At 42.4% G+C, this 22,555-nt stretch overlaps 1 protein-coding gene across 1 annotated transcript in view; it reads left to right on the plus strand.

Annotated features, from left to right (window-relative positions):
* The first annotated feature begins 895 nt into the window (after positions 1–895).
* The window catches only part of scai (suppressor of cancer cell invasion), a 48,339-nt gene continuing 26,679 nt past the window's right edge, over positions 896–22,555 (plus strand). The window contains exons 1-2 of the mRNA XM_007909531.2: positions 896–941; positions 17,029–17,154. Of these exons, the coding sequence (XP_007907722.1) occupies positions 17,045–17,154 (110 nt within the window). The 5' untranslated portion in view covers positions 896–941; positions 17,029–17,044. The remainder of the gene's footprint in view (positions 942–17,028; positions 17,155–22,555) is intronic.

Below are 22,555 nucleotides of genomic sequence, written 5' to 3' on the forward strand. Positions count from 1 at the left end.
TTGACATCTGATCTGAAGCAGTACATCTCTGACAACGCAACGTACCCCCAGCGCTGACGGCATTGGAGTGCCAATTGAGATTAGGTGACTTCAAGATCATAAAAGTTTTAACAACAACAACAAGATTCCATTTATAGAGCGCCTTTCGCGTCGGGAGGACGTCCCAAGGCGCGGGACAGTTGGGTTGGGTTTAAGACACAAAAAGCAATATAAGACTCTTGGAAAGAGCTAACCACATAGCGCCACTGCCCTGTCCCTTTCACCCCAAATTATATGTTTTTTTTTAAATATGAATTTGCAATAAAATATCAAGTCTTAATTCCCTTTCAGAAGCTGCTCTGGGATTGCGCTGCGAGCACAGCCTGAGCACATGCTGTGTTTCGCCGCTGGGTGGCGCCGCGCCGCGCCGCTCTGCCTGCCCTGCCCTGCCCTGCCCTGGCCTGGCCTTCCCGCCCGGGCCGTGATTGGCTGCAGGTTTCCAGGCACCCTCGCGCAGCTGTCAGATCGGGAGACAACCTAACTTGGGTCGCCTTGTGACGCAGGTGATTGACGTGCGCATCGACCACAGAAGGACCGACCTGGGCGGAGGGGGCGGAGCGCTGGGTGGGAGCGAGGAGACGAGCGGCCAATAGGAGGGCGGGGAGGCGAGTAAAGTTAGTGTGAGCGAGGAGTAGTAAAAGCTCTGCGCTGCGCGCGCGGACAGGCGGGCGGGCGGCACGAGCGGCCTAACGGTTCTCGGTAGCTCAGCCCGCGCTCGAGACGCCGAGCGCACAGCGACAGGGAACAGAGGCGGAGAGCAAACTGCCACCAGCGATCATACGTTAAATACAACCGCCGCGGCTCCGGTTTGTGGAGACGGAGGGAGAGTCAGTCGCCCCCCCCCCCCCCCACCCGCCCTCCCCTCAGACACCGACACGGGAGTGAGGAGCGACCGCGAGAAGGTAAGTCACGGGGCCGCTCACGGCGAGATGGCGCTGCCAGAGACAGGACGTCCCTCCTTCCCTCTCTCTCTCTCTCTCCCCGTGCCCCCCTCTCTCCCCGTGCCCCCCCTCTCCCCGTGCCCCCCCTCTCTCCCCGTGCCCCCCCTCTCTCCCCGTGCCCCCCCTCTCTCCCCGTGCCCCCCCTCTCTCCCCGTGCCCCCCCTCTCTCCCCGTGCCCCCCCTCTCTCCCCGTGCCCCCCTCTCTCCCCGTGCCCCCCTCTCTCCCCGTGCCCCCCCTCTCTCCCCGTGCCCCCCTCGCTCCCCGTGCCGCCCCTCCCCTCCCCCTCCCCGTGCCCCCCTCTCGCTCCCCGTGCCCCCCCCCTCTCGCTCCCCGTGCCGCCCCCCCCTCTCGCTCCCCGTGCCGCCCCCCCTCTCGCTCCCCGTGCCGCCCCCCCCTCTCGCTCCCCGTGCCGCCCCCCCCTCTCGCTCCCCGTGCCGCCCCCCCCCTCTCGCCCCCGTGCCGCCCCCCCCCTCTCGCCCCCGGTGCCGCCCCCCCCCTCCGCCCCCGGTGCCGCCCCCCCCCTCTCGCCCCCGGTGCCGCCCCCCCCTCTCGCCCCCGGTGCCGCCCCCCCCCTCTCGCCCCCGGTGCCGCCCCCCCCTCTCGCCCCCGGTGCCGCCCCCCCCTCTCGCCCCCGGTGCCGCCCCCCCACCTCTGTTCTGACAGTACAAGTACAATTAACATAGTTAATTTTACTCTAATGGAAACTTGATAATATTAATTTACCCCCCACACCTAGTTACCTTGCAGTAAGTAGGAAATGATTGGTGGATTGCTTTCTGGGGGTAATATTCCATTTAAAAAAAACCATTTGGTCACACAATCCATGACTGTTTGTGCACACTGCTGTGCGCATTTGCCTGCCGTGTTTTGCCTACAAAAAACAGTCAATTCATTTTATGGTATATTTGTGAAGCGGTTTGAGACGTCTCAACGATGTGATAAGGCGCTGTATCAAATGCAAGGATTATTATTATCTTTATTGCCCCGTGCCCACTCCCTTTATTTCCCTTTCCCACCCCCTCTGTTGCCCGGCCCCCCTCTGTTGCCCGGCCCCCCTCTGTTGCCCGGCCCCCCTCTGTTGCCCGGCCCCCCTCTGTTGCCCGGCCCCCCTCTGTTGCCCGGCCCCCCTCTGTTGCCCGGCCCCCCTCTGTTGCCCGGCGCCCGGCCCCCCTCTGTTGCCCGGCGCCCTGGTGGGCCTGCCCCCGCCCCCTTAGTGGCCTTTCAGTTTGAGATATCTTTCCTCTTTGGGAAGGTTCAAATTAAGATATTGTATTGAGCAGCATGGAAGATCTAATTCTGTTTGCATGTTGTCAAGTCTCTCATGTCTCATCACCAAGGAATGTGATTCATACTTTCTCTTCTTCGCTCCCCACCTTCCAAGAAAAATGGACATGTAATTCTTTAGACTGGATGCAATACCTAATTCATGAAGTAAAAATAATTGCGCTTTGCAGGAAAAGAATTCCAAAGATTATTTTAATATTCTTCACAGTTTTTAAGCAAGCATTCCAGTTTACTTGCGAGTGCGAAAGGTAGCCCCTCATCTGTTGTGTTGGTTACATAAGTGGTGGATTGTGCTCCATTCCTTTTGTATGTGATGTGAAAATCCAGCAAAGACCTTATTTCTTGTGTGTAAGTTTTATTGCTATTATGCAGTTTTTCCTTTTTTTCTTTTCTCCTATCTCTTCCCCCTCCCCGCTACTCCTCAGGTGTACCATTTCAAGGCTTTTATAGATTGAGTTTATGAGCTGTCCACCAGGGGGAGTGTGAGAGTAATCTTGGTTTGGGGAAAGCATCTCTCCTTTATCTCAATCCTTTCCCAAAGGCTTGTAAGATCGAGAAAAAACTCTATTTTGGGTAACATGATAGAGCCCATGCTGCACATGGTGATGACAAGTTATTTGGATGAGAGAGAAACACTGTCCAGGATGTGGGAAGGGAAAACTGCCAGTGCTTTGAAATAATACCACAGGATCTTTAATGTCCAACAGAAAACCAGGTGAAATAACATCTAGACGCGAATGTATTCACACATTAGACAAGGGCAGGATTGAGCTAGGTTGTGGTGCGAGAGAATCGAACAGAATGCTGAGGTTCTCCACAGGCTCCATGAATTTGAATGAGCAACTGGGAAGAAAGATTAGTGCTTTCCACCCAATGCTAATCCTTACTCCACACGCCTAATAATAATCCCTCCAAAAAACAAAACAATAATAAATTGGTCATTTTCAATCCATGACTATTTGTGGGACACTGCTATGTGCAATTGGCTGCCGAGTTTCGCCCACAAATATATGGTCAATTCACTTTACAGTCTATTCTGTGAAGCGCTTTGAGACGTCGCAAAGGCATGAAAAGCGCTATCTCAAATGCAAGGATTATTATTATTAAATGGAAATCTCCATACTTACTGACTGACACACACACACACCATCTAGAAACTATACCTTTCTACCTTATCAGGAACATTAAATCCGAGTATTGCTACTCATCAAATCACATGATACAAGGTCACTAGTTGTTTAATTATGTTAGTAAATTAAGAGGAGTTTGTCACAACACCAAAATTAAAACAAAATTCTGAAGATTAGTGGTGTGATCTCAAACTGCTTGGTGTGTTACTGCTTTATAAAACACCACAGATGTGTTGTTAATTTGTGGTGGAACTTGTAAGTGGTGTTGGATGTTTTCTGTCTGAATTCTGACAGTACAGTACTTGGATTACTTAAGTTTTATGGAATCCTTCATGTTGATCATTCATGTGTGATACATTTTTACAAAAATGAAAAGTTATAAGAACCAATGTGTAGAATGTCTCTGAAATTCAGACATGATGCTTCCACAGACATCACAAACTATACCCATTCGTTGACACCACCCTATCCCTCTCCCCACACATATCCACTCTCTCTCTCTCGGAGCAAACATTTCAATAGATATTCCATCTCACTGTCAAAGGCCATCCAGCAAAAGCTAGAATATAAGATAATTTGTGATCCAAAATAGACATAGATTTAGGTATAATTCCTAAATCTTCCAACTGCAGAGATCCTGAAGCAGCCGTCCAGCTGCTCCATGATCGGCTCTCCTCCACCTTCAACTCTCTCGTCCCCCTGAAATCCAGGACCATTTCCAAACCCACCCGATCCCCCTGGTATAACAGTCATCTCCACTCCCTAAAAGCCCAAACCCGGCTGCTCGAGCACAGAGGCAGAAAACTGGCCTCACAGTTCATCACCAACTGTGGCTCGAGCATCTCCACAGCTACCGCCATCCTTTGATGTGTGCAAAAACGGCCTTCCACTCCAACATCATCTTGGAGGCAAAAAACAATTCCAAAGTCCTTTTTTCCACCATCCACTACCTCCTCCATGCGCCCCTCAGGCCTCCTCAATCTTCACATCTAATACCAAGTGCGAGGAGGTCATGGACTTCTTTTCAATCAAAATATATAATATCCGCCAGGCAGCCTCATCCTTCTGCCTCTTGTCACCCACCACCACCTCTCCGTCCCCCTCACCCTCCCACCATCAGTTCCCATCACGGCCCCCACCCAACCTGCATTCCTTCCTCTTCATCTCCTTCCTCCTTCTCATCCATCATCACTTCGATGAAACCTACCACCTGCTGCCTTGACCGCCTTCCCACTAACTTGCTGGTCACCTAGCTCCCCGTCCTCTGCCTACTACTGGCTGATGTCATCAACCAGTCCCTCTCCTCCGGATTCGTCCCTGCCTCCCCTCAAAACTGCATCAAAAAACCTTCCCTAGATCCCTCAAATCCTAGCCACTACCACCCTATTTCAAACTTGCCCTTCCTCGCCAAAGGCCTAGAACGCGTTGTTGCCAATCAACTCCGCGCACAGCTCTCCTCCCACTCCCTCTTCGAACCCCTCCAGTCCGGCTTCCGCCCTGCCCACAGTACAGAGACTTTGTTTGTGAAAGTCTCAAATGACATCCTCTCTATCTATGACCAGGGTTCCCTCTGCCTCCTTGTCCGCCTGGGCCTCTCCGCTGCTTTCGACACAGTCGATCACACCGTCCTTCTCCACCGCCTTTCCTCCGTAATCCACCTCAGTGGGACCGCAATCGCCTGGTTTGAGTCCTACCTCACGAACCACCAGCAGTACATCTGCACAAACGCTCTCACCCGGGTTACCTGCGGGGTACCCCAAGGATCCATCCTTGGCCCCCTCCTCTTCCTAATCTATCTGCTCCCTGTTGGGGATGTTATCCGCAGACATGGGGTACACTTCCACATGTATGAGGACGACACCCAACTCTATTTTTCCACATCACTTTGCAACCCCCAGTTCCCTGATGTTCTGTCAACTGCCTGTCAGACATCAGGAGCTGGATGAGCGCAAATTTCCTTCAGCTAAATGTTGACAAGAGGAAGCCATACTCTTTGGCTCTGATCAACGTCTTAAATCGCATGGTTCTCACCTCCTCCACCTACCCGACCTCCCCCTAAAACTCTCCGAACCCGTACGCAACCTAGGCATCAGGTTCGACCCCCAATTATCCTTCCTCCCCCACATCCGGTCCCTCACCAGCACAGCTTTCTTCCACCTCAAATGCATCGCCCGTCTCCACCAATACCTCGCTCCAAAACCCGCCGCAACCCTGGTCCATGCCTTTGTCACCTCTCGACTGGACTATTCAAATAATAATAATAATAATCCTTGCATTTGATATAGCGCTTTTCACGTCAGGAGGACGTCCCAAAGCGCTTCACAGAACACACTGTAAAGTGAATTGACTGTACATTTGTGGGCGAACGCGGCAGCCAATTGCGCACAGCAATGTCCCACAAACAGTCGTAGATTGAAAATGACCAATTTATTATTGTTTTTGGTTTTGGAGGGATTATTATTAGGCTCTGTGTGGAGTAAGGAAACTTGCCCAAGGTTTCGCCTGGAATTGAACTCAGGTCTCTCACTTGCAAAGCGAGTGCTCTAACCACTGAGCTACAGGACTCCAAGTGCCCTCCTTACCAGTCTCCCCTTCGCTACCATTCATAAAATCCAGGTCATCCAGAACTCTGTCGCCCGCACCAAACTCCGGTCCCCGATTACCCCAGTCCTTGCCAGACTGCACTGGCTGCCCGTCCCAGAGAGGATCGACTTCAAGATCCTCACCCTTGTCTTCAAATCCCTCCACTCTTCTGCACCCCCTACCTTTCTGACCTCCTCTCTCCTCACAATAGTGTCTGTTGCCTTTGCCCCACGGGTCTGGCCTCTTCCTTGTCCCCCGAATCCTCCACTCCACCATCGGCGGCTGTGCCTTCAGCCACCCCCCAAGGCTCTGGAACTTCCTTCCTCACTCCCTTCGCCTCGCCCCATCTCTTCCTATTTTCAGGTCTCAGCTGAAGACCCTTCTTTTCGACTGCGCTTTTGGTCACCTTCTTCCCCCTCCCCCGGCTCGGCCCTAGGATCCGTTACTATGAAGGGCTCTGAGACACCATCTGGTGTGGAGGGCGCTATATAAATCCAAGTTGTTGTTGTAATTGGCAAAAGAAACAGGGAGATGAGGAGAATTTTTTTAAGCAGAGAGTTGAGGTCTGGAATGCACTGCCTGAAAGGGTAGTGGAAACAGATTCAATAACAACTTTCAAAAGGGAATTTGACAGGTACTTGGACAGAAAAAATTGCAAGGATATGGGGAAAGTGTGGGGAGTGGAACTGTTTGGGTAGCTCTTCCAAAGAGTTGGCACAGGCACCCTGGGCCAAATGGCCCTCTTTTGTGCTTTAAAAGTCTGTGCTACAGTCTTGTATTCTTATGTATATGTAGTTAAGAGAATTTAAGGAATATATTGGGCATACTGGTACTAGTCTGGCCTAGTTAGCATCCTTTCTCCCACTTTACTGTACTATATTGCAAAAACGTCAGCAAGTAGTACTCTATTTTTTCTGTTCTTTTAAGGTTCTTAATTTAAGCTTTTTTCAAACCTACATTATTTATTCTTTCGCCTCTTTCCCCCATATCACGCATTACTGGATCAAGAACTTTCCATTGGGGGAATTGAAGGCCTGAATCTGTGTCTTTCTGGACTGTGATGTTGATTTACTGACCTGCCTGCTTTCAGCCTCTCTGCACTCACTCTCTGGAACTCCATTCCACAATCCCTTTGCCTTGCTCCCTCCCTTGCCTCCTTCAAGGCACGATTCAAGACCCTCCTTTTCGACCGTGCCTTCAGCCGCCCTCCTACCTCTCTGCCCTCCCTTACCCCAACCCTGCTCCCCATGCTCGGGTCCTGATCTCCAACTGTTCAGTGCCTTGGGATGTCCTCCTGACATGAAAGGCATTTTATAAATGTAATTTTGTTGTTTTTAAACAAAATTGGAGCCAAGTATAGATGTTTCATCTTCAACAAAATTTAGATAGTTTAGGTACTGAACAAAAAATTCAGTAATCAATGATTGCTTTCATTTTTTAATACATTTTAGATAATTTTATACAAATATTATGCAGCGTGCAAAAATTTGGAAATTGTGGCCTGTGTTGTGTGATAAGACAATAAAATTATATCAAAGGCAAATGTAAAAACTTAAGCGTTTAATTTAGTTTATTTACAGTACTAGACATGATTGTTGCTTTGTTTTTTGTTTTAAACTTAACCATGGATTTCATGACAAACTTGATGAATGCTCTATTTCCTGAGAGAGGTTGATTATGTGTTGCCCACTTCTCATCAGCATCCTTTTTATTGCATTAATTAATGTCTAGATTTAAGTGAAGTGGACTGCTGAAGATTGATCCTACTAAAAGGGAGAAGTTCCACCTGTTTAGACATACAATACTCGTTTTCTTAGCACTTTAGAGTGTACAGAATTTGAAATTCTGGAAATCGGTCTCAACTCTGAAGCAGTTTTTCTCTCATCCTCGAAAGGACTTGCAGAAAACTGCCTTATAAATTAAGGCTATATTTAAGAATGCTCAGGAAATACTAAGGAAATAGAGTAAATTTTGACCCGGGTGGAATTTCTACTCCTTTGGTCTTGTGTAGTTTGCCAGTAGTTCCCATTAATTAACTTTTGTTAATAGTATAGCTGGAAGATGTTTAACCAATTAGCAGCTGAAATATGCACTGTGACCTATTGTATCATTAGAATGCTCAGTAACATCTGAGGTTATTTATTCCCACATCAGATCGGAGATGCTTGCCTCGTTTATGCTAGGTTTCCTTAAGTGATTATATGACTTGGGCTAATCCCAAGTATAAACTTGGTAATTATATTCTGTTGAAATTGTTTTGACCTGAACTAAAGTGTTTGCTCCTGTTATACTTACTGCTGCCTTAATTTTACTTAATATAACAAATGGTGTACCTCATGCTCTTCTGGGACGTCCTCCTGACGTGAAAGGCGCTTTATAAATGGAATCTTGTTGTTGTTGTTGTTGCTTCACAACCAAGTTAAACTCCTATCAGGGTGGGAATCCTTAATCTAAACTATAATAAATGCAAATCACTGCAATGTATGTTTCCAAAAATATTTGCTGTATATCATATTTTCATGAAATAAGAATTTGTAGATTTATAAATTGGTCAGATTCAAATTATTTCACAGATGAGAGATTTAGAGCACAGTTTATTATTTGGTGTTTGTAGAATTCCAATTATCATTGTTACCACTGCCCGTTAACCTTTTTTTGATAACAGCGATATTTTTATCTTGCGTTTAAGCTGGAGTCACACTTGTGCAGCACTGCAAAGGTTGCGAAGCGTAAGAAGTATGGATACACATTCCCATGCATGTACCACCTACCTATAAAATACCCTCCCATACATTCACTCTAGTTTCATCCTGAAGGAAACTGGACCAATTAAAAAGGCACTGTATTGCTCTTATTTTTTTCTTAAATAACAACTTTGATGAGGGATGGATTACTATTTTATTTGAAAAAAAATTAATCGTAACCAATTTATATATTAAATGTGCTGGCAGGCAAACTGCAGTTTTTATATTTTTTAGGAAAAGCTATTTAAAATAATATTGGAACTTTGGAGGACATCTCAAAGCACTTTACAGGATTTCACAGTAATGTGCGGTGATTCTGTATTTTGTGGGCAAACATGGCAGACAATTGTGCACAAATGTTTAATGTCTCATCTAAAGAATGGCATTTGCAACAATGCATCTCTCCTCCAGCACTGTATTAGAGTGTCAATCTAGACTTGAGTTCCGATGTGGGACTTGAATCCACAACCTTGTAACTCGGAGGTGAAGGTGTTACAACTGAGCCAGGTTGACACCATCTAGCTGAAGGGTTGCTGGTGTTGACGAGATTCAATTTTTATTCTTACCACAGTCCTAAATTCATGATGATAATAATAATTCTTGTATTTGATATAGTGCTTTTCATATCTAGATGTCTCAAAGCACTTCACACAATATACTGTAAAGTGAATTGACTGTATATTTGTGGGTGAAACGTGGCAGCCAATTGTGCACAGCAATGTCCCACAAACAGTCGTGGATTGAAGTGACCAATTTATTATTGTTTTTTTTTTCTTGAGGGATTATTATTAGGTGAGTGGAGTAAGGAAATTTGTCCAAGGTTTCAATCTGCTGGGAATTGAACCCAGGTCTCTCGCTTGCAAAGTGGACATTCTAACCACTGAGCTACAGGGCTTCCATAGGATAATAGATAGCAACATGAAGTGAGAAACCATTGCCATTTTACTTGATGCCTTCAGAGGGGCTCTTTGTACAAATGTGCACTTTATGCATGAGAGTCTGAAGAATAATAGGGCTGTGCCAACTGATTTTATTATTGTCATTAAATGCTGTCAATTATTGGAACAACTAATTAAATCTTTGGGTGCATTAAATAATCATAAAAATGGTACACTTTCATGGTTGGCTGAGGATTTAATGCCCCATGCTATAATGTGCTTCTGCCATGTTAGAATAAACCCGGCTCATTTAGATGTAGTTTTTCAATTTGCATATTTTAGCATAAGATTTAATAGCTGAAAGCTTGAAATACATTGAAGAACTTATTTTGCCATACCATGCTTGGTGTGGTCTGTAGAACTGGATCAGACTGTCATGACTAGACCAGCTGGTTAGGGCTTTTGATGAATACTTTATTAAATAATTGGCTAAGATTTGCAAATAATTTTTGAATCCAGTAAAATTGCAGTAACAAATCCTTGTTTTGTGAATTTGTCTTTTTGGCTATATTGCATCAGATCAACAGTTTGACAGGCATTGTGGATTAGGATTGGAAAGATTACCAACAAAAACAAATAAATCAGTGGAATAAGACTGTACCCATCATTTTAGTACTAAAGCTAATCCTCATATTTTGTACAGATCCTCACTTCAACAGATTTTGCATCAATTCCTAGCATGTGTAGAGGATACTACATTGGCAGCAGTGCATTATTGGATGTATTTACGAATGTGAAACAAGCAGAATTCAGCAAAGTTCAGGCATGAGTGCCTTTTTTAACATCTTTCTCATGAGTGAAATAAACCCAGGACTGAATGAAAAACCTAGTGTGTATTGTTCTATTGAAATGTTTTTCCCGTGTCTGCCTCAAGTAAAGTCTGATTTGTTTAAAACGGGTATACAGTATTTTACACACTTTTTGAAAATCATCTACGTTGATGGAATATTGGTAGCTCCACAATGCTTCTGCTATTATTGCTCCTTGGTCTTGTAATCAGTGAAAGTAAAGATGCTTATGGTCTGGGTCAGAGTAAATTTGACAATTTCAGAAAATCTATATTAAAAAACTTAATTTGATGGATACTGTGTAGAATGTGTTTGATTTGTCAATTTTTGGCATTTCTCTAAACAAGAGTTTTTTCTATTTTATGTTGTTGGGTTTCACATAGTGAGGGAAGCTTCATATTGCTTGCAGGATGCCAGGTTTGTGGCATGGTCACTTCAGTAACAAGCGTGCAAGGTCAAGACTAAGTAATTTTGCATGGTTATGTAATGTATACTAAACACAGTGTCTTGGTAATCAAGCACAGATTTCTGTAGCGGATGTCTGATTAATCCTGTTGTATGAATGTCATTGAACATCAGTGATATGGAGAATACCGACAGTTGGGAGTTTGCATCTCCAGCTCGTACAAATGGCCCTGGAGTTGAAAGCGACTGCTGCAGGAATATAAAAGCCCATGTATTGCAAAAAANTAGACATCATCTGTCAGTGTCAAAAAGTGAATTGCAAATCGGTAATCTGATCTTTGGGTTAAAATGACTTACTTTTGAGATTTGTAATATTCCTTGTTAGCTATGATCCTCTGTGTGTTGTGCTGGAATTCCTTTTGGATTTCCTTTTGACTCCTTTTGAACTCCATTCCACAGTTTCTTCACCTTACTCCCTCCCTTCCTTCAAGGCAAATCTCAAGACTCACCTCTTCTACAGCCCCTTTGGTCACCCTCCTACCCCTACCCTCCACCCCTCCTGTTCCTAACCCCCTGCTTGGGTCCAAATCCTTGACTGTCCAGTGCTTTGGGGCGTACTCCTGACGCGAAAGGGCTGTATACATGTGATTTGTTGTTGTTCTAAAGATAGAATTTGCTGTGATACTATACACTGCACCATCAAGTTCAATGTCTCCATCTGCTTTATTCCTTTTGTTTCACCTGCATCTTTGATTGTATTTGCTGCATAATGTGGAAGGGTCACATTTATGTAATGTTTCATACATTTGATTCACATAAGGGTGGTGTGTTGTGGTTGTAATTTAAACCAAGAGCCACGATGATCATAAACCGTTTTTGATCTTTGCGCTTGTGATTTATTCAGGGTCACAAAATAACTAGTGGCTTTTTAACTAGCTGCCAGACATCCATTATCCTATACTTTTACTGTAGTAAATTACTAAAAACTATGAAAGTAAAAATGGACAGCAAAGTGTGTTGGTTCGACAAGTTCCCACTCTTTTTTTAAAAAAATAACTTATCAGAAACTGGACCATTTAGGCTGCCACAGAGGATTTTATTCAGATTGCCAGGCATTGCACCTTAGATCCACTCCCAGTCACAAGTAGGTCATTGGATATCCAACAAGGACATGTTTGAGCCCTCACTAGAAGGATAGCAGGTACCAGTAACTCTTGTAAACCTCTTGGTGCGCAGCATAACTCAGCATGAAAGCATTACCACCATCTTCCTGGCCTCAGCTTGGACACATCCATGCCCATCTTGTTAGCAAATGCTTATTCTTGTTCTACATCTGAAGAGGTAAGAGAAAATCTCTCAGAGGAAGAACTGTTCTTTTTCCAGCGTGTGTGTGTATATGTAACTGTAGAAACGACCATGTAAGAAGCCCCGAGTTCTGTGGTTCAAAAATACAGAAGCCTCAGTGATCTAATTATTCAGTTAAATGATCACTGAGCATGTAATTTTGTAGCATTTATCAATAATAATAATCTTGCATTTCGTATAGCGTCATCACAGAATATACTGTAAAGTGAACTGACTGTATTTTGTGAGCGAAACGTGGCAGCCAATTGCACACAGCAGTGTCCCACAGTCAGTTGTAGATTGAAGTGACCAATTTATTATTTTTTTGAAGGAATTATTACCCCCGGAAAGGTGATCCGCCAATCAACTAACAACCGGGTTCCTAATTACTGCTAGGTAAACAGAGACGTGTGGAGCAAGGAAACTGCCCAAAATTTCGCCCTGCCAGGAATCGTACCCAGGTCTCTCACTTGTGAGGCAAGGGCTCTAACCATTGAGCTACAGGACTCCAATGTGTGGTTTGCTTAGGAAATTTGGAGGTTTGATCAGCATCTACTGTCATCAAGGATTAGCAGATGAATTGATGATAATTAAGGCATTCACTGGATTATAATCTTGATGGATAAACTGAGATGTTTTGACCTTGTTTTTTTTTTGCAATTCTTGAGATTGTGAGTAGTTGTATTTAATAAACTGAATTTTAATTTGTGATTTGATTGGGAGTATCTGTGATTTTCATGTTAATCCATAGAATTCTAGTTGAAATTAAAACTTTTTTTAAATATACATTTTTGCAGACTATTTTGCTACAGTTGACATAGACTATACATAATTGCTTGGCCTTAATCATGTTGCTGGTAAACTAACTAGGTCCGACAGTTCAACGTGCATTGAATCGCGGGAAACGTAGTCTTGATCCATCAATGCATGTACACTTACTAGCTGCAGTGAACTACCACATGTGCACTTGCTGACTGCATTGATTTACACACGCACAATGTCGATTATTGATTCAATCGGATTTTACATGACTTATACAAGTTTGTCTGTAACTCGGTCTTCGCATATTAAATGTTATGGTCCTGACTGATGATAATAGTAATCCTTACATTTGATATAGCGCCTTATCACGTCTTTGATACATCTCAAAGTGCTTCACAGAATATACTGTGAACTGAATTGACTGGATATTTTGTGGGAGAAAAAACCATATGGTACAGCCTGTTCTTTCCCCAAAGCTCGCAAAGCCTACCTTGTTGTGAACACTGTCCACCATTTGTACTTCTGCTTGTTTATTAATACCGCTCTAACAAGGGCTAAATTTTTGTAATATGTGATTCTATTTGCACAAAGAAAAGCTTAGAAACATCTCCATTTAAATGGTTACTCTGTCATTTTTTTTATCCCCTTCCCTTGTGCCTTGCTTAGTCTTTTTTGAAGTGTGCAGGGCCCATTGCCAGTGGTGAGCAGGGGACACGTGGAGCTTGTCATTTCTCAAATGCACTTAAAGTTCGCCCACAAAATAGTCAATCAATTTTACAGTATATCCTGTGAAGCACATTGAGACGTCTCAAAGACACGATAAGGCGCAATATCAAATGCAGGGATTATTATGTCACTGTATGGCAATTACACTATGTAGTCCACAGAGGGATTTCGGCTTGCAGAAGAGCATGAAAATATGAGGTACCAACTCCAGTATGAGTTCTTGATTTAATTTAATTATCAAATTGCCACACAATCCAAATAGTGTTTTTTTAATAATAATCCTTGCATTTTATAATAAAAAAAATTGTGGTCAATATTATGTATGATTGATGGGTTTCTGCATGTGTGAGAGACCCAGCTGACCAAATAATTTCTTTCTCAATTCTATAGTGAGAATTGTACAGATCATTTTCGTTACATACAAGTGAATTCAGAGCAATGCTTTTAATGATCCAAGATTATTGCTACAGAAAGAATTGTAAGTCAATGTAAGTTAATGGTCGGGGCTACCTAGGTGAAGAGCTTTGCTAAGTTTTCAGTTGTTTCATTAACTCAATGATCAACCGACCTATTAAAAATGACACTACTAAAGACATTTTGTTCAGATATTTCACAATAGTGATCAAGAGCTGTACAGAACCTCGGTAAAACCTGCACTTGATAAACATTAACATAGTATTTCTCTCTCATCTCCCTGTTTTTTGGTTCTAATGGAAATAAAAATTTGTGCCTAAAAGGCTAGTGTGGAATCCTGCTCCAAGATGTTCTGTACTGCTATATAATGGACCATGGGTTACAGATTGTGGCCCAGGGTGATTTGCCCTCTAGTTTTCTAAGCACGTGCTTGACTTCAACTTAGTGCCCTTCTGTGCTTTTGCTGGCTTAGCTGTGCAGAAAATGGCTGCATTTTGTTTTTCCTTATTCAGTTCTCCAGGTATAGCCTGATGTGCATTTATTCTACCACACCTTGGCACAGCAGGTTAGAGTTGCCATGGAGAAAAATTAAATGAATGCAATAGGATTTCATTTGATAGTTTCCCGACCTCCACCCCACACCAAATGGGCTGCAGATTTTTAATTTTACACATTGAAGGAAAATCCAACAAGAAGTAGCTTACTTTTCTAAATGTATAGGTTGGGATAAATCAACTTATGGTATATTATCGCAGGAACACTGCAGACTAGAATTTAGAGCACACCAGTGGGTGGTTTTATTTCTCTTTTGAGACCATTTTACTTGTACCAGCACAAGTTTCCCCCCCACCACCACACTGCTGTAGTGTAAGTGAGCTTTAATCACTTGCACCTAGCCTTTCTCCTCTACATGGGTCTAAGATTTGTGTTCTCCCAGTTTCAGCTGACCCTACTCTATGTGGCACCATGTCTCATTGTTTCCTGTTGCTTCATCAAATATTATTATCAATTTCTTACCTATCCTGCTTTTATTTGCCTACAGTTGTCACCAACTCTCCTATCCAACGCATATCAAATGCAAGGCTTATATTATTATCTGCTAGCCTTCACAACCTGTCTATTTTCCTTCCTGTCTCACAAACCTCTCATTTTGGCTTTATATACTGTTATCAGAGTTACATTGATTACAGTGTACTGAACCCAGAAAGAACACAACTTTGTAAGGAATGTTTTACTAGTTTTTAAAAATATAATTGTGTGATCAGTTTAGGTAACCAGATTCTCATTTCAGTCACTCTCGAGGCTATTGCTGCGTATTAATCCACCTTCAGGTTTAGACAAACCAGTGTAATGTTTGACTTTTCTCCTTTGTGCTTTATGTAGATTGTGCACACATGTCAAACAATCCCAATGTACAAGAAAATCTAAGTTTTCTGGACTGAACTCCAAGGGTTCTTTCTGCTCACCCTATGATGGTATTCCCGTTCAGTTAATGATGCTTCAACTCAAGTGCAGTAGTTTAATTTGTTTAGATATTTAAAACAAGTCCTATCTGGCATGATAATTAGTGTTGCTGGGAAAGTAAAGTGCTCTTTGTGTTACACTTGAAATATTTATTCAAGCTAAAAATACCAGTTTCTCACTAGCACTGAGAAGTACCAGAGGTTTGTCTTTTTAAAGCCATAAATTATGCATAAACTGATATTATTTCTAGTAAATGCAATGCTCATGTTAAAATTGAGCACTTCTGTCAAATGTTCCCTGCAATCAAGTGCTTACATTTTTTAAAAAATCTGAAATGAAGAAAAGGTTTGAAAGCAGGATTGGGAGTTCTTGAATATTCCTGAAATTCTGAAGCTCAGAAACTGGATATAACATAAATAAATATATTTATACATTGTAATTACACTCTGGTGCTTTCACTCTCACTTTCACTCCCACTTTCACTCTTGTGCTTCTAGCTTCTAGGCCCCGAATCTCTGGAACTCCTTGCCTGAATCCCTCTGACTTGCCCTCTCTTTGCCTGTCTTCAAATCACTCCTAAAGACTTTCCTCTTTGACTGTACCTGCGGTCACCTGCCCTCTCTTTCCAGCTCGGTGTCAAACCACATTGCTGTTAAGCGTTCAGACATTACCAGCGTGATTGGTGCTACATTGCTCAATTTCCATATATACATATACATATAGCAATTTTCATTTGAATATTTAAGTATTTTCCTTGCAAGAAACCAATGGAGAACTTCAATACAGGCAATGTGGGACTGTGGCATGTGCACTGTAATACAGCGATGGTTGCATGTTAGTTACAAGTGATTTATGTAATTGAAGGGAGGAGAGATATCCTTGTGGTTTACAGTGCAATAGGAATGCTGTAATTTATGTAACTAGCTTAGCTGTGTTGCCAACTCCATGCTGGTACAATAGCTTTTCTAAAACATAAATTGCCTGTTGCGGGATGGAAAATGCCCCCAGCTAGTGTGACTGAGGAAAATCAAGTTATTGGTCACACATGTTATCAATCATTCCAAGAATGGTTTCACTGTTTTCCTTTGTGGGATTAATTAAATGGATGGTTGTGCTTTGTATATTACTGCATATGGCCATGTGAACCAAAACACGGGTTCACGTACTTGAACATGAACCAGCGGCCTTCAGCCTCTCCTCCCCCACCTTTTGGAGCTCCATCCCACAGTCCCTTTGCCTTGCTCCCTTCGTTGCCTCTTTCAAGGCCCGTCTCAAGACCCTCCTCTTTGACCACTCTCCTACCCCTCGCCTCCCTGCCCTTCGCCTCTCCTGATCCCAACCCCCAGCTTGGGTCCAAATCCTGATCAGCACTTTGGGATGTCCTCCCGAAGTGAAAGATGCTATACAAATGTAATTTATTGTTGTTGTTAAACATACTCATGGAAAGTTTATTATTCATTTTCAGCAACCAGAAAGGAGCAATGACAGCAGGGGGAGCAGCTGATGATGAGATCCCACTGGGAGAGAGGAAGACTGTTACCGACTTTTGCTATCTACTTGATAAATCCAAGCAGCTCTTTAATGGCTTAAGGTCAGTGCAGTAATTCATGCTTTCCAGATCTCTTTTCAAAGAATATTTGGTATCCTTAGCTACAAACGTTTCAGTACATTGTAATAACATAGCAGTCACTCAACAGAAATGTACTGTACACAAAACTATTGGCACAAGTCATTCCTGAATACTGAATTGGGAATTTCAGCATCTGGCTATTAGATATGGTATTACTGTACTGAATTGAATGTTTGGTCCCCATAATCCTGCTTTTTGGTCATCTAGGTTTCTAACACACGCAAAAGGCCAGCATTGAATATAACCTTTTTATGCTCGGTATTAAAATTGGTAACCGAATCTGTTCTAAATTTGTGGGAGTAATATTATAAATCCTTTCTTGATTTTAATGTAATTTTAGCATCTTTTCACGTTGTTTAAACGTCAAGTGCTTCACAGGTTATAGGTCTTACTTCATTCAATACTGTAGTCCCACAAAAAACATCTCTTTTGAAATGATTCACTGCCATTTCGAAAATCACTTTAAAATAAGATTTTTTCATCCTTCATCTGGTTTCTTGCTTCAGATGTGCTTTGTTACTTTGGAGAGGAGCTGTTATACAATTTTCTTTCTTAGCAGCATTCTGACTAGGTGTATATTAATCTTCCTGTTGACTAGTGGAGATATTAATCTGTCTGTTAATGAATTGTATTCAAAGTGTCAATGCTAAAATAATGATACTTTATAACCATTGGAGAGATAACTATTCCATAGTTTGGACCAGGTGTAATACTCTGTTTCCTAACCTTCTCCAAATCTAATCTCTTCAATATCATGGCTGAGGCTGATTACTGAGCACTGTTAATCACTTACTATAGCAAGAAAATCTGGCCATTAACTGCTTATCAAGCCTCTGAAGGGAGATTCATTATCTGTTTCTCAATCATTGGCTGATTGGTTCATTTCTCTTGTTTTATACTTATGATAGACAAGTTGGATCAGTTATTGCCTTAAAGCATCTTCTACCAGATAATGGGTAGAAGGATGGATTAATTGAGTCATACCTTCATAGAATTATACAGCACAGAAGGAGGCCATTCGGCCCCTCATGTCTGTGCTGGCTCTTTGAAAAGAGCTACCAAATCAATCCTACTCCACTGCTCTCTTCCCATAGCCTTGCAAACGTGTCCTCCCCAAATATCTATCTACTTCTCTCTTGAAAGTTATTATCAAATTGGCTTCCACCACCCTTTCAGGCAATGCATTCCAGATCCGAACAACTCGTTGTGTGAATTTTTTTTCCCTCACCCTCCCTTTGTTTCTTTTAACAATGTTTTAAATCGGTATCCTCGGGTTACTGACCCACCCACCAGTGGAAATAGTTTCTCCTTGTTCACCGTATCGAATCCCCTGATCATTTTGAAAACTTCTATTAAGTCTCCTCTTAACCTTCTCTGCTCCAAGGAGAATAATCCTCGCTTCTCTAGCCTCTCCCAATAACTGAAGTCCCCCATTTCTGGTACCATCCTGGTAAATCTCCTTTGCATCCTCTCCAGTGCCTTGACATTCTTCCTAAAGTGTGGAGCCCAGAACTGAACACAATCTCTAGCTGAGGACTAACCAGTGTTTTATAAAAGTTCATCATAACTTCCTGACTTTTGTATTCTGTGCCCCTATTTATAAAGCCTAGTATCCTGTATGCTTTTATAACAGCTTTATCTACCTGTCCGGCCACCTTCAAAGATTTACTTATATGAACCCTTAGGTCTCTCTATTCTTTAATCCCCTTTAAGATTGTACCATCTAGCTTTTATATATATATATATATATATATTCCGCCATCTAGCTTATATGTAGGTTTGCCAATAAAAATGTATAGGTCACAACTTGTAGAATAACAGATGAGAAGCTTATCAATGAAGTCAGAATTGAGTCTTAATTTCACAAAGAGGTTCAAAATTTTCCACCAAGGCCAGGTATGCTTGTTGCTAGAATGTGGAGAGAATGAATTTTAAGGATCCATCTATGATTTGTTTTGGGACCAGATCAGTTTGATGTTGGATACCAATGTGCATTCAAAACATACATGACTAGAACCAGCTCTGTCCACTTTCCTCACAGTCATCCCTCAAAGCAATGTTGATCAGATGTCTGATATGTTTTGCTTAAAATTGAGTACCATCCATTGGCAGAAACCATATTGATCCATTCAAACATTTTTCTCCTATGTTTTGTGAGGTGCTTGTTCAACACTGAAGCATCCCAGAATGATTGGATTATTGCATCTCCTTCAGCAAAGTTATAAAATTACTACCATAAAAGTGTTGTGTTTTTAAATCAGTTTTATTTAAAAGGTATTGCCAAAGTTCTATGTTAAAATCCATACATTTTTAATCAATGAAATAAAGAGACATTGTTCTCACAGGGCAAGCTCATTGACTTGATGCACCTCACAGTGCAAGATGCACTGTAGCAAGGAATTGGAAGCAAAAGTGATTGTCAACAAACTCACTGATTTGCTTAATATCTCGTGCAAAATCTCAGTCCAATAAGCAGTTTAATCATATTCTAATCGGGTGATCTTCTTGGAAATCCAAAGGGAGATGTACCTTTTCTTCAGGGGCTTGTGCAATTAAACAAGTAATTTGTTTTGATGCTATGCGATTAGAATAAATAATAATCCTTGCATTTGATAAAGCGCCTTATCATGTTGTTGAGGCATTTCAAAGCGCTTCACAGAATACTGTATATTGTAAAGTGGAGAGATTGTGTATTTTGTGGACAAAACGCAGCAGACAATTACGCACAGCAGTGTCCCACAAACTTGCATTTATATAGCGCTCCTCATGCAGGATTGAGTGACCAATTTTTTTTGGAAGGTTTATTATCCCCGGAAAGCGATCCGCCAATCGACTATCAACTGGGTTCTTACTTACTGTTAGGTAAACAGGTGTGTGGAGCAACAACACTTACCTAAGGTTTACTGTAAATAGGATGTAGTGTGCCAGTAGCAGAACAAATGTTCCATAATGTTTTGAAACAACACCTCACAAAAATGGTTTCCTACAGATGGATTAAGTTTACTGCTGTTAGAAGAAACTTCTATATTTTTGCAGTTACGAAAAGCTTGTTTTTGTGAAGAAAATACAATGCAAAGTAGATTATATAGGGGTATGGAATATGTCAACTAAAGGGCAGATACGAGCCAGCACAAACACAATTGGCCTCCTTCCGTGCTGTAAATTTCTATGGTTCTATTGTGTTGGTAATGATTCAGTAGTATATACAGATTTGTTTATTACTGCATGCTGTGATACCATTAAAGGTGGTTTGCAACGTGTAGTGGAGTGTTGTGTGGTTGGCATGTGAATGCAAATAAATAGTTGAATCACCAAAGCGTGAAACTGCAGCTGCTCTTGAATGGTGGAAGCAAGGCTACAGCTACTAATGTGAGATCAGTGCTGCATTAATTTCTTTCAAACATTGATAGCAACAACAACAACTTGCATTTATGCAGCCCCCATGCAGGTTAGGATCCCACAGCGCTTGACAGTGGCGGAGCATGACGCTGAGCTGGGGGGAGGTGACCGTAGGCACGATTGATCAGGAAGGTCGTTGGGTGCAACTTGAAGATGGGGAAGGAAGGGGCAAGGCTTGGAGGGATATAGGAAGAGTGTTCCAGAGTTTTGGGGCTTAGTGGCTGAAAGTGAGACACTGATGGTGGAACAGAGGCTGATATCTTAATATGCAAAACCTGGATATTTGAAGAATGGAATTAATAAGATTGAGAGATTTATGCCTTGTTTACACTGTGGAAGTGAAGCAGCATCATGTGTGTTGTGGATTCTGCAAGTGTACTTTGAATATGTACCCTTGGTTCATCTTGTCCTCCTGAGCTTCACTCATGTCTATGGGGAGAAGTATGTGAAATATAATATATATAAGTGATTAATTCTGTGCATTAATCTGAATAAACCAAGTTAGAAAAAGTGCACTGCATTACAATGGCCAGTAATTTGTCTTTTGAATCACTATTGTTAAGTGTCGGGTCAGCTGCACTGCTCTGATAAAGACAAGAGAAGTAAATGAGAGCAACAGAGATAAAGAAAAATGCCCTTAGGCTTTTGTGTTGATCTAAAGTATAGACGACTGCTGCACCCTTTAACGACATATACTGTCCAGGGTCATTCATTAAAGCATTCACACTATGTCAATCTCTGACAAATAAGACGTGAACAGTGGTCTGCAGTGGATTTGTTGAAATGTAAGCTCTCTAAAGCCGAACCCAGTACATTTTTAAGAATGAAACGAATATTAGCCACTAAAAACATGATCACCTGTACTTTTACATATCTTAGCTATGGATATTTGAGGTAGAAACAGTTTTGCAGGGAAATCAAAGCTAGTAAATAGTTCTTGGAAGTCCCATTATAGAACCTTGTAATAAAATCTAATTACATTATGGGCTCAAATTCTGCTGTGGACATAAGTTTAATTTAATCGGCATAGAAGTCAAATACTGCACACATTCTTTTATGAAATATATAGCCAGCATCACCAACTGTAATGCAGTGCATAATATTTATTTCCATTCCACCACTGTTTGAGCTCCAGATTAATCTTTCGGTCACCAGTATCGCAATTTGTGGTGGTTTATCAGACAAGAACGGGAGCTTCCGCAGTGTGAATCTGATCCTGCTGAAATAACTCTGGAAATCCTGGAATGCAATATTCCTGCAGTGCAATCTAGCCAAGTCCCTGCTACTGTTCAAATTCATCGATCCACTCCCTGACACCTCCGTACCTCTCCCGACCTCCTCACTCCCAATCCACCACCTGATGCCTCGACTGGTACCGGCCTCCTGCTTGTCCCTCACGCCCTTTGCTCCACCATTGGAGGTTGTACTTTCAGCCACTACATGCCGAAACTCTGGAACACTCTCCCTCAATCTCTCCGCCTTGTCCCCTCTCTCCCCTTTTTCAAGTCCCATCTGAAAACCTTCCTTTTTTTCAAAAAACTCACATTGGATCCTAGATGTTTATGTTTCACATCTGTTGCTTTAAGTGACTAAAGAGTTCCAGTTCAGCTTTCACTTTTTCGACTTCTAACTACACTATAGGTTTATATGATGGAATACCCAGTAATTATTTGTATTGGCTAATTCGAGGTTGTGGTTTTGCAGAAAGGGTTTCCATGCCATGTGATATTCAGTGTATTTACTGGACTGATGAACACCTTTCATACTATTGTGGAGGCAAACTTGTTCAATACAACTGCATATATAAGGTATAAAATTTATCAGATTTTTTGTCTTTGTTTTCAAAGAAAATGTACAGTCTGCATATTGCACTGAGTGTTGTGTAGGCAGCTGTACAAATTAAACAATGAGTTGAAAATCGTACGTTTTTGGTAAATTGAGATGAGGGAGGAATAGTGGTCAC

The sequence above is a fragment of the Callorhinchus milii genome, unplaced genomic scaffold, assembly GCF_018977255.1.
Source record: "Callorhinchus milii isolate IMCB2004 unplaced genomic scaffold, IMCB_Cmil_1.0 Scaffold8, whole genome shotgun sequence".
In the NCBI taxonomy this organism is placed as follows: Eukaryota; Metazoa; Chordata; class Chondrichthyes; order Chimaeriformes; family Callorhinchidae; genus Callorhinchus; species Callorhinchus milii.